Genomic DNA, 12,151 nt, shown 5'->3' on the forward strand with positions numbered 1-12,151 from the left:
GAACCCTTATTCCTGCCAACATTTATTTTTCTGATAAAGTTTTAGAAAAACAAAATATAGACCATCAAATTGACTTGCTGGATATAAAATTTACATTTCTAGTATCAAAAGCTCGTGTTTTTTTGCTCGTTGATGCTAAATCGGGATAAATTGAGGCATTTTTAGACATTTTAAAAGTTGAAAATTGAAAAATTTACCTTGTCCAGAAAACTATGACATTTCAAATTATGACAAGCAAATACACGTTTTTTTTATAAGAATATCTTCTATAAGAATATCAAGACAAAATTGGCCAAATCGTAAGAATACACGTTTTTTTTTTATAAGGAACCTTAACTTTGCTCTGAGCCTGGAGTTCCTTATTTTTACAGAGAATTTTAGTCTCAAAGTTCCTTATCGAGTTCCTTACTACATAGGAAATTTTGAACTTTTTGCCCCTTGAAAGATCAAAATTTGGTCAAATTAGTCCCAATAAGGTACATTATTTTCAAATCCACTTATTCTCAGCCTGAGCAGTTCCTTAACAATTCCTTATTTTTTGAACCATTTTCAGCCTCGAGTTATAAACGTGTTCCTTATAAAAAAAAAAGTGTACTCTAAGAATACCCTCTGGGTGAATCTCACAGAATTTGATAAGAATATCATTTTGTATTTGGTTAACAGAAAAACAGATCATAGTCATTATAAAAACCCTGGTCTGGAAGGCTTTTGTCTCTTTTTATTGTTAAAAGCTCTTGCGTACCAAAATCGATTTATTTTGCAAACTTTTTGATCATGTGATTAGAAAATAGACCAATACCAAGAGGAGATTTTGGCAACGTGATCAAAAAGTATGCAAATTGCAACTTCTCTTTTGTTTGTAACAAAAGAAAATTGAACAAAAAGCTAAAACAATATCCATTACCAGACCAGCCTTTTTTATAATGACTATGAACAGATTAATTGAAGCTTTGAGGAAAAAATGTAATTTTAACCCAAATGTTCACTCAAAAGTCTAGCCTGGATATCCAGGCTGTAAACTATTTCACAGTCTAGTTTTTGATATTTTATGTTCTGGTTTACAGCCTGGTCTCCCTAGAGCGATTTGCATTCTTTTTAAGAGAATGCAGTCCGCTTGCTTGCGCTCACTTCGCTAAAGCCGTAAGGGCCAATCTACACAGCGCGGAGCAATTCTAAAGCAAAAATAGGATAGTCCTCCACTTGCTAGTGAAGATAGAACTTTCTGTTACATGAAAACATGAAAAAGAAGAAAACAGAGGCCAGTTCATTTTTCAAGAAAGCATGGTTGGTCATGATAATGCATGCAAACTTTTTTATGGACTCTGCTGTAATCTTTGGCTGTTTTAAATAGTTTTAGATCTTGTAAGGCTACTTTTTATTAATTTCTGTTTTGCTGCCCAGGGTTGGCTAGAAAAGTTTTGAAAACATGGGTTTGCACTTTCATTCTCTAGGGAGACCAAGCTCTATAATTTTAGAACTTTGTATGTTGAGGTAAATTTTGTTTTTTCTAAAATTTTGAGCTTGGATATCCAGGCTATCAAAAGTCGAAAACATTCAAATTGATCATTTCTCATATTTGTAAAAATGTCAAATCTAAAAAAGTAAGAATACATTAAGAATATTTCACCCTCAATTCTGGGAATTTCTTAAGAATACTTGATCCTAATCCAAAGTACACTATTCTTATAAAAGAAAGCGTGAGGATATCAAGTTATCATTACCACCACCTTCGTATAAATAAAATTTTTTTAACTAAAAGATTCTGGGCATTACTTTTAACCAGTCACTGCTCTTACAGTTTAATATTTCCACTTAATGATGGAGGGCGCGAGTAAGGGGAAAAATACCAGGGGCGGCAATTTCATAGTTTGCACCACCAAGAAAATTAAGCCAGGTTGCTACTGCTCTTGTCTACACTACAGATATCTTACATCAAAAACTTGTTGTGAAGGAAAATAAAGGAGAAATTCACAAAACTATCTACCAAGAAGAAACTGGCAAAATTGACGCTCTTATAGAGCTCAGAAACCTAGATAAAACACCAATTAGTTAGAAAGACAATGGTGTAAACATTCTAGCCCCGGCTTTATTATACTATGGTTGAATGCTTTGCTGCTCGACGAGCCTTTCGAAGTTAGGGGGTAAAAAATATTTTGAAAAAATTGTCACTTACCATATTTCTGGTTTAAACATTCAATTTCTCTACTTGACTTTTACTTCATCCTCCCAACAAGGAACTTACAACGTCATAATCGCATAATAACATAGAATTAGCAATTAACTACTTAGTTAGTATGGGATGAGTTTGATTTGATAAAGAATGCAATTTGAGCAATCATACAACCCTTCTCACAGACCCGGTAGGATTTTTTCATGTGGGGATAAAAATAACGGACTGAAATTCGATAGGGATTTTCCCATATTTTAGAAAATTCAGTGGGGATTGGAAAAAAAGTAAATATTTTGCAGTGAGGGTTTGCTTATTTGAGTATTTTCAGTTTAGACAAAAATTGGAAGATTATTTTCCACCGAGGACGATATTTTGCCTAATTTTTCCAGTGAGAAGGGGTCCCAGTGGGTCTGTGAGAAAGGGGTGTAATCATGTAATCACTGCAAGGCTTTGAACATAGGAAATTTACACTGTTATGCGATAAGTTGATAAGGAATGCAATTTAAATGTATGCTATTATTTAATTATGGAAGAAGGAGGGGTGTAATTATGTCATCGCTGCAAGGCTTTGAACGTGGGAAATTGGCATTATTATGCGATAAGTAGGAATGGTATTTTTAAATGTATGCTATCATTTAAATTATGGAAGTAGGGTGAGCAATCATGTCATTCTACTGGAAAGCTTTGAGCATCAGGAATTGGTATTAGTGAATTGGCAGGCGATGTGTTCGATTGAATAGTTTGAAAATGAAAATTTTATGCGATGGTATTAGTCCGGGAGCTGGGGGAGGTCAACTATGACAGTCGTAGAGGCACGTGCAAACATATATCATCGTGTAGCACTATGTCTGAAGTTTCCGAATTTACTTGTTTGCTGTCCGAAATTTTCTTGTATATAGGTGTCTATTTTACGGACCAGAATGCAAAAAAAAGCCATATTTTTTTACGTCAATTGTGCTTACTAAATTATATCTAACTTCTAAACGGTTTATGGAATTCAAACGAAACTTTGCCAATCTGTTACTGATAAAGGCTAATTTTCAATAGAAAAAACATTGCTGTGTCCCTATCAGTTTTTTTCATTTCCTGGTGATTTTGCAAAAGTTTCACTTTTTTTCCACTCCTACCGACAAACGTTTCAAAAAGACATGTTTTAAACTTAATTTTTTGACGTATTTCGCATTGAATTAATCCTTAGAAATAAGCAAACGCTATTGAAAATTATTGTCAAAAGCTTAAGTGAAACTCAAGATATTCAATTTTAAAGACAATTGTGTACAGTGGAACCTCTAATTGCCGACACCATCGGGGAAAGGGGTTAGTGTCCGCTAATTAGAAGTGTCCGCCTTTTAGAAACTTTTGATCCCGGAGCTCCAATTTTAAAATAAGGCCATCCCAGGGTGTCGAAAATACAAAATTGGGGTCTAAAGTACTTATCTGCAGACATTAGGCCATAGAAGAACAAGAGAAAGGTTATTAAAACGTAAATATTTAGTTTTTACTAAAAGTACTTGAAGTACCAGTGATTTATGATTTCTTTGGCACACCTAAATTCGTTGAATGGGTTATGGGAAAACTGGAAATTTATAGAAATAATTTGAATAATAAGACTAATAAGTGCTTGAAATAATTTTTTTTTCGATTTTGGACGTCTGTGACCCGTTTGACATTCAATGTCCGCTAATTGGAGAGCTAAAATAGGGGTTTTGGCCATTTCGTGCGAAAAAATTTGTCCGCTAATCAGAGGGTCCGCTAATTGAGTGTCCGCCTTTTAGAAACTTTTTTATGAGAATTTGACTAGGAAATGGCCGGGGAAAATGAAACTGTCCGCTAATCAGAGTGTCCGTTAATTAGAGGTTTTACTCAAAAATATAACAAAATGATAAAACTGACGTCGAAAACGAAAAGTAGAAAATACAGACAGGCGCCGCGGCAGCGGTAGGACCACTTTTTTTCAGAGTAAAGAATTTTTTTTGAAGTAAAAAATTAATTTTTCAAATGTTTTGAAAAGTCAGTTAGAAAAATAAATTGAACTATGACATCCACGCCTAAATCTAATCTAATTGTTTTTATTTCTCTTTTTGTTTGTATTTGTATTTTCTTTTTTTCCATTTTTTTGCTTTCTTGCAAGATAAAAACACCTTGCGCATGATATTCAAGCGCTTTATGAGCTTTTTCTTCTTCAAGAAAAGGGGGTTTTTTAGCCAATCTAGAGGAGTGAAATTCGCAAAATTTTCGAGCCCGTCGGCCCCAACCATGGTGGCGCCTCCTTAGACACTATATTATGTGGCCCGACCACTTAAAATGTCGAGCCGCGGCGCCTGACAGACCTAGACTTCAAAATTGTTCAACAAACCATATCCAGCTTTCGTTTTTTATATTCTAATATTTGGAGGATACCAAAACACCGTACAATGTAATGCATTATTACTAAACAATTATCCTCCAAATATGCTTTTGCGCATTAATAAGACAACTTTAGGGAAATTGGGCTATGGATTGAAAGTCTAGTGGTAGGAAATTTTGTTAGATTTTCGAAAACTGTCTACAGAACGTTGTAAACACACACGTTTTAGCGTATTAATATATAGATTGCTCGCCCGACTCGATTCTATACATTGAGAAAATTCGCTCCTGTTGTATGGCGATTCTGCAACGGAAAAATATGTTGACAGTGCCTACACTGCTGGGCCTTTACGCCACTTAGGCTTTCTTGTTCTTATTATTAAAAAAGTCGTCATCTAATTGATGAAAAAGTGCTTTAATCTATTTGCATTCACATGGAATATCCACGAGTTAATCCGGAGACTTTTAATTGAACATTTAAAAGGATTACTCGCAATTAAGATATATCCAGCCTTGTAGAAGCTAGCTTGATCCTATTCCCTTAACCCATTCAAGTCTGATTTTCACAATATATAAATGGATGGAATTACCTAACCTTCTACAGGGCTTATTGCATATTAATAGAACATTTAATCCCATAATACAAAACCTTAGAATAATCCTGTTCTTTAAAGGGGAACTAAACATTTTTTGAGGTCATGCTTTTTTTGTCTCCAAAAACTACACAATAAACCTTTTCGACCGTAGCCGCCAATTGCTGTGCGGGCATTTTTATCCCTAAAACCATCACAGTCCTTTTTGCGCACCTATAGACAATAGAGAAATGTGTCAAAAAAGGACTGGTACGGTTTTAGTGGGATAAAGCGGAGAAAAACATGTCCACGCGGCAATTGGCTGATGCTATGGTGGAAAAGGTGTATATAGTATAACTTCGAAAAAATATCACTTCCACTCTCGATGTCTTTCCTATTTTGTAACACATGTTTGTGACGTCATATCGTTCATATTTTTTATGAATTTAGTGTACGTTCATCGACTTTAAAGCTTACTCTTGTCTCCCGAATAGACGTCCCCTCCGCTAATTGTTAAGAGACAAAAAAATCCACCCCCGCTCCTATTAAGACCCCCCCCGCTAATTAAATTCGAATAATTCAATATTTTATTACAGTGTAGATAGACCTTAAACTTGTTAAAATTTTCCTTTTTGTTAGTATTGGTTCTTATTTTACGTGTTTATTTTTTAAAGTTTCTTTTTTGTTGTTGAAATTGATACCAGTTAGAAAATAATCTGTCTTCAAACTACCCCCCCTCTTATTCCATCCCCCCCGCTTATTAGAATTTAGAAAATTTTCCTACCCCCCTGCTTATTCGGACCCCCCCCCGTATATTCGGGAGACAAGAGTAATATTTCGTGAACAATAAATAGGAAGATAGTAAAATCATTTTTGATTTCAGGAAAGATTCAATTTTACGTGGACTAAATTTGGGGTTTTCAGCTTATTCCAATAAAAAGTTCAATTATTTCAATCGATTCTAAAATCATTTTCACTCAATTGTTTTCAAAAGTTCAAACATAGTTTTACTCCACTCAAAAATGGCTTTTCAATGAATTTTGTCTCTTGGTTGAACCATTTGTGGATAAAAAGTTATGGCTACACTAAAAAAGTTAAAGGTTTTCTATCGACTAAAAGCAAGAGCTTTTCTAATTACTTTCTGAACACTTTTACGTCTAATCGCACGATGGGTTATTTTTTCTTATTTGGCACTCCCTCGAAGAGAGCAATTAATCGTTAATTGCATCCTGTAGAGAGCAACTAATCGTTAATCACACTCATCAACGCTGCGGCGCCAATGTTTACAAAATTAATGTTAATGTTTTTTCTTACATTTTTTTGCATCGAACGTTTAAATTGTATTCGAAGTTCATTTTGTGAGAAAGAAAATATCTTAAAAGGACATAAAAGTAGTAAACTGTATGTTTTGGATAATGTGCTTATAACTGATTTGTTTTGGTTGTGACGTATGAGCTCGATAATGACAAGATGATAATTATCTTTAATTACCTTTTATCACGTTTTTCCATAAAGTATCATTTTTTCTACGACTTTTTCACGCACTCAAATCAGATCAGAATTACTTTTACAAGAGACGTGAGTGAGATTTTCATTCTCGAGATGTGAGCAAAATACTTTCATGAGATCTGAATTCATTACAGAGTTGATTTTACTTTTACTTGGAGTCACGAACATTTGGGGATAGTATTTGGACAATATTTTGTAAGTAATTTCATGTACATATCGTTCTTTCATATGGTGATATTTTTCCCTAGTTTATAAATACCCAAGTCAGAAGACATATTTTTATGAAGCGATTTCTTTACTTGTACATTATTTTACCTAGTCGACATTTTTCTTTCATAGGCCTATGTACATATTTTTAGTTTTTGAACTTTGTGTTTTTAGCTTGAACAACAATCAACAAGATTCCCACGTTCCAAGATTTTTGACTCAACTATCCCTAACATCTTCAAGAAAATATTTGGGAATCAATTGGACAACAATCAAGTTTTGGAGGATCAAGTTTTGGTGGGACAATCAAGTGGAGAACTGGGACAAAAGCTGAGAGGAAGAGACACATGTCAGAGGTATACCTTAAACTTTGGCTTGGAAATTTGAAGATAGCTCACAATCTTCTTCGTCTCTCAAGTCCTATCGTCTGGAAAATCGCCTATCGTTTTGAACATACTCTCTCTGATACCCTCCATATTGTTTCCGCTACCCCCCTCATTCGGAAAAGGCCGTCCGAATATCATCCTCCAATCGCACGTTCGGAAATCGTCCATCCAACGTCCGTTGTCCTCCCAAATTTATCGTTTCCGGGATTCACTCTATCCGGAATTCTCTCCTACCGTATCGTCACAGATACTCCATTTCGTTCAGATACCGCACCCAGCGTCGTATCGTTTTATCGGTATACACACCAAATTGTATACAATCCATCATTTCGTTGTTGATTCTCCCGTTGCAAAACGCCACTTCCGCCCCGCCTCGTTCTCATACGTGGTTCGCCCTCAACTGTGGTCCACCCCACAACCAATCGTGGTCCACCCTCATCCTCAATAGTGGTCTACTTTATCAATCGCAGTTCACTTTCGTTTGAATTGTCTTCCGCCCTCGATTATTAATCGCTACCGGCCGTCGTTCAATTCGCAGCCCGCTCTTGTTTCCAATCGTGATCCGCCCGTTGTAATTCGTGGTCCGCCCTCATTTGCAATCGTTGTTTGTTCTCGTCATCAATCGTGGTTCAGCCTTGTTATCAATCGTCGGCCGCCCTTTTCATCAGTGTCTACACTCGTTCCCAATCGGGACCGCCCTTGTGTCCAATCGAGCGTTTATTCAATACCGCCCGTCGTATTCGTCTTGTGTACACGCAACTACCACATCAGTTGACTAATCCGTGGACTACCTGTTCTTTATTCAACCTTGTTTCATCACCGTCCAGACCATCATGTCAATCCGGAGATCTCAAAGAATTTCAGGACAAGGGCCTGATCATTCCACTGACCTAGCCAAACTGATATCTCTAAGGAACACTCGAAGAGGTCTTCTGGGATATCTTACACGGGTGGCAAATCAAATCTTATCCTACCTGAATGATCAAGATGCATCGAGTGCGTCTACGTTGCATAACACTCTTGTGGAGACTTACTTAAAATTCAGAGCGGCAAACACAGAATATCTTACCTATGAAACTGACGAAAGAAGGATACAAGAATGCACAGAGACTGAAGCTAGAGAGGCTAATCGCATCGCTGAAATAGAGCATGAGATTCGTACGAGATTGAGAACACCAAATCTTTCCAACACTACACCTGATACAAGTCTGTATGATGTAGATCCATCTGAAACCTCCAACATATCGGGTCATGATAAACGTACTAACGTATTCAATCCTCGTATTCGTATACCTGTTGGCTCCAGTGGAAACTCACCTACTTTTTCTCATATCGAATCACCTCCTAACTCAGCTATTCACCACTCACCTGTCCATTCACAGCCTCTTCAACGAAGTCTATCTCAGGTGAGATTTACTCCATGTCCACCTTCGGTGTCTTCTGTCACAGCAAAGCCACGAAGCAGCTTCCGACGTCTACGCCAAAAGGCATCTACATCATCAGTTGATAATCGTTCAGAGCCTTCAACTGCCACTGTGACTCTGGCTAATGCTAATTCTTACACAAAACCCAAACCTCCATACCTCGTCTTCAGACCAGTCGACCAATTCATTGACGAATTGACAGAAGGAGAGGAAACATGCCTCGCCGGCTTATCAAACCCATTAACAGCAAATTCTGCGCTGAGGTTCGAATTCGAGACAAAGGCTCTTCCAACCATTGAATTAGTTAAGTTCAGTGGCGACAGCTCCAAATGGCCAGACTTCGTCGAAAATTTTAGTCGCAGAGTCCATTATAAACTATCCTTCACCGACAACGATCGAATGGAAAGACTTCTCAGTATTTTGATTGGTGAAGCCAAAAAGAGCGTTGAATGTATCGGAACCTCTGGGATATTCTACGCAACTGCCTTGAAAACCCTGAAGAGAGATTTCGGTAATAAGACGGTGGTCACACATTCCAAGCTTAGGAACCTGCTTGACAAACCTCAGTTACCTTCTGATGATCGTTCCTCCTTGAAAAGATTTCACCAACACCTGAAATCAACAGTGACATGGCTAAAGATGATTGGTAATATGGGTGCAATTCACTCTGCTGAGAATCTGTCCAGAGCTGTCATTCGGTTGCCTGACATTTGAGAAAGGCATTTTATCGGACATCTAAAGATTACGAGGATACCAGTCTTTCACTGATGAAGCTTGAATCATGGCTTGACTCCAAGCTCAAGGAGTTTTATAATCCCATTGCAGACATAATCGCTCAAGAAGAACAGAAACCAAAGACAAAGGAAAGACAAACGCAAGGAAGGCACAATCAAATTACTTGGGAGGAAAAGGTGATTCAAAGACCCCAGTATGCTACGTATGCAATGAACCCCACAAGCTTTGGCGTTGTGAACGCTTTAAACAGAATCAATTGCTGAAAGGAGAGGAGAAGCAAGAAAGTTAAATCTATGCTATAACTTCTCTTCAAAAGGTCATTCCATCAAAGATTGCAAGTGCCAAACAAGATGTAAAGAATGTCAAAGAAAGCACCACACGCTACTCCATGATCCAAATTACAAAGCAAATCCACCTGCAGGAACTGAGGAAGGGGAATCTCATTATGCTAAATCCAAAAGGACAACCTTCCTTCAGATCGTGCCGGTCACCATTTCAAACGGTGATATATCAGAAAAGGTGAATGTTCTTCTAGATCCTGGTTCTGATACCACGTTAATCAGTGCCAGCCTTGTTGATCGATTGAAATTACCAAATATCAACAGTAATCTGAAAGTTTCTATCAGCAACGTTCTACAAAAAAGAACCATGAGATCAAGATCAGTCAACTTTCTTCTTTCATCATGTGATTCCAGCGTTCATGTAGAGGACGCTGGGTAGTCGAGTCTCTAAACATCAAGAAGAAACCCTACAACGTTCGAAAATGAAGAAGCAACAATCACACATCTCCGAGATGCTTCCTTACCACAACCACTCGATAAAGACGTTGAGATCCTAATCGGTGCAGACGTTACCAGAAGCGCTCTTGCATCTCGAATTTATTAAAGGTGAAAGCTCAAAGAACCAATTGCTGTGAGGACTTTGCTAGGATGGACTATCTTCGGAGGAAAGTCTTGGTAGCAATGATGGTTGCTCTAATACATATCAGTTCAATCCCTTGACTCGAAGCTGGAAAGATTCTGGAGTCAAGAAACCTATGCGACAACGCCTGATTCAGAAGCCTTGCTTACTCGGGATGAGAAGAGAGCCTTACTCTTCTAAAGAACAACACAAGACTCGTGAACAATCATTTTGAAGTGGGGCATGTTGTGGAAAAGTGACGATTTGGAGCTCGTGAATAATCGACCACTTGCGGTCACCAGACTTCTGTCTACTGAGCGAAATTTAGAGAAATTACCTGAAATCAAACAAATCTACAGTTCGAAGTTAGAAGATTATGTAAAGATTGGTCACGTCCAAGAATTGACCAAAGACGAAGCAGCAAAGACATCATCCAAGACGAACTATATACCGCATCACTTTGTCTTAGAACCAAACAAACCAGGTAAAATTCGAATCGTCTGGGATGCATCTGCTAGGTTTAAAGGAACCTCACTGAATGATCAACTCCTCAAAGGACCAGATTTACTGAACAGCCTGGTCACAGTCCTATCGAAATTTCGAAGAGGAAAAATTGCAGTGATGAGTGACGTAGAAAAAATGTTCCACCAAGTTCTTGTACCTGAAGAGGATACAGATTCATTGCGCTTTTTGTGGAGGAAAAATGAGGAAGAGATATCAGAGTTTAAGATACTGGTCCACCCTTTCGGAAAAAAGGATTCACCGTGCTGTGCCAATTGGGCATTGAAGGGATGTGCTAATAAGATTCAAGACGTACCAGAAGGAGAAGTGCTCAAATCGCTAACATCGGATGAAAGAGCAGCTGTCACAAAAGCTGTTTCCGAAGAATTCTACATGGATGACTTCCTAGGATCATTCGATTCAACAAATGAAGCAGTCAACACCTGTTCAAACCTTGTCAGAATCACCGCTGAAAGAGGTTTTCGATTGACAAAGTGGATTTCAAATGATACTGAATTTTTGAAAGCAATTCCAAAGGAGGATTTATCGCCAAAAATAACAAACCACGACTTCAAGGTACTACCATCAGAAAGAACCCTTGGAGTAAGGTGGAATCCAACCGACGATGTCTTCTTCTTCAATGTTCCAGTCAAGGAATGTAAAGAGACAAAGAGAGGCTTGCTGAGTTTCTTGTGTTCGATATTCGACCCTCTTGGATTCTTGGCACCCTACCTTATTGCACCAAAACTGATGCTTCAATCCCTTTGGAAAGAAAAGGTTGGATGGGATGACACCCTTCCAGAACGGATCCTGAAACAGTTCAAAGAATGGCAAGAAGGACTTTCGTCACTGAAAGAAATCTCCATACCAAGATGGTTCAACTTTGCAAAGATTACAGCTACCGAAATCGAGTTACACGTCTTTTCAGATGCTTCGATGAAGGCATTTGGAGCAGTTGCTTACTTTCGGACAATGGATGATGATGAGGTCAACTGTAGTTTCATCATCGGTAAATCAAGGTTAGGACCTATTAAAGGAAGCACAACACCACGTTTAGAGCTGCAAGCTGCTGTCCTCGCATCCAGGATTAAAAATTGTGTCGTCAAAGAAATGGATCTTCCCATGAACAAGACCTTCATGTGGACTGATTCAAAGGTCACCCTCAGTTATATTCGGAATGAACAAAAGAGATTCTCAAATTACGTAATGAACCGTACAAACGAAATCCGTAAAAAGACAGAAGTTGAGAATTGGCGCTTCGTACCAGGAAAACTCAACATCGCAGACATTGGAACCAAATGTTTTGGTGTTGAAGAAACCAAGACATGGATCGATGGACCTGAATTCTTGAGGGAGAAGGTGGTCAGGCAATTTGAGGAACCTGAGGAGGACGAAGAACTC

The 12,151-nt window shown here is 38.0% G+C and overlaps 1 protein-coding gene and 1 long non-coding RNA gene across 2 annotated transcripts in view; both read left to right on the forward strand.

Annotated features, from left to right (window-relative positions):
* The first annotated feature begins 6,699 nt into the window (after positions 1–6,699).
* LOC136797700 (uncharacterized) lies at positions 6,700–7,250 on the forward strand. The gene is made up of 2 exons (XR_010845289.1): positions 6,700–6,792; positions 6,979–7,250. It is a non-coding gene; the product is annotated as an uncharacterized lncRNA (long non-coding RNA).
* A 3,242-nt stretch (positions 7,251–10,492) lies between these two features.
* Positions 10,493–12,151, forward strand: part of LOC136797638 (uncharacterized) — a 7,674-nt gene continuing 6,015 nt past the window's right edge. Inside the window, exon 1 of the mRNA XM_067054224.1 lies at positions 10,493–12,112. Within this exon, the coding sequence (XP_066910325.1) occupies positions 10,493–12,112 (1,620 nt within the window). The remainder of the gene's footprint in view (positions 12,113–12,151) is intronic.

Source organism: Clytia hemisphaerica, unplaced genomic scaffold, assembly GCF_902728285.1.
Source record: "Clytia hemisphaerica strain Z4C2 unplaced genomic scaffold, Clytia hemisphaerica genome assembly, whole genome shotgun sequence".
Taxonomy (NCBI): Eukaryota; Metazoa; Cnidaria; class Hydrozoa; order Leptothecata; family Clytiidae; genus Clytia; species Clytia hemisphaerica.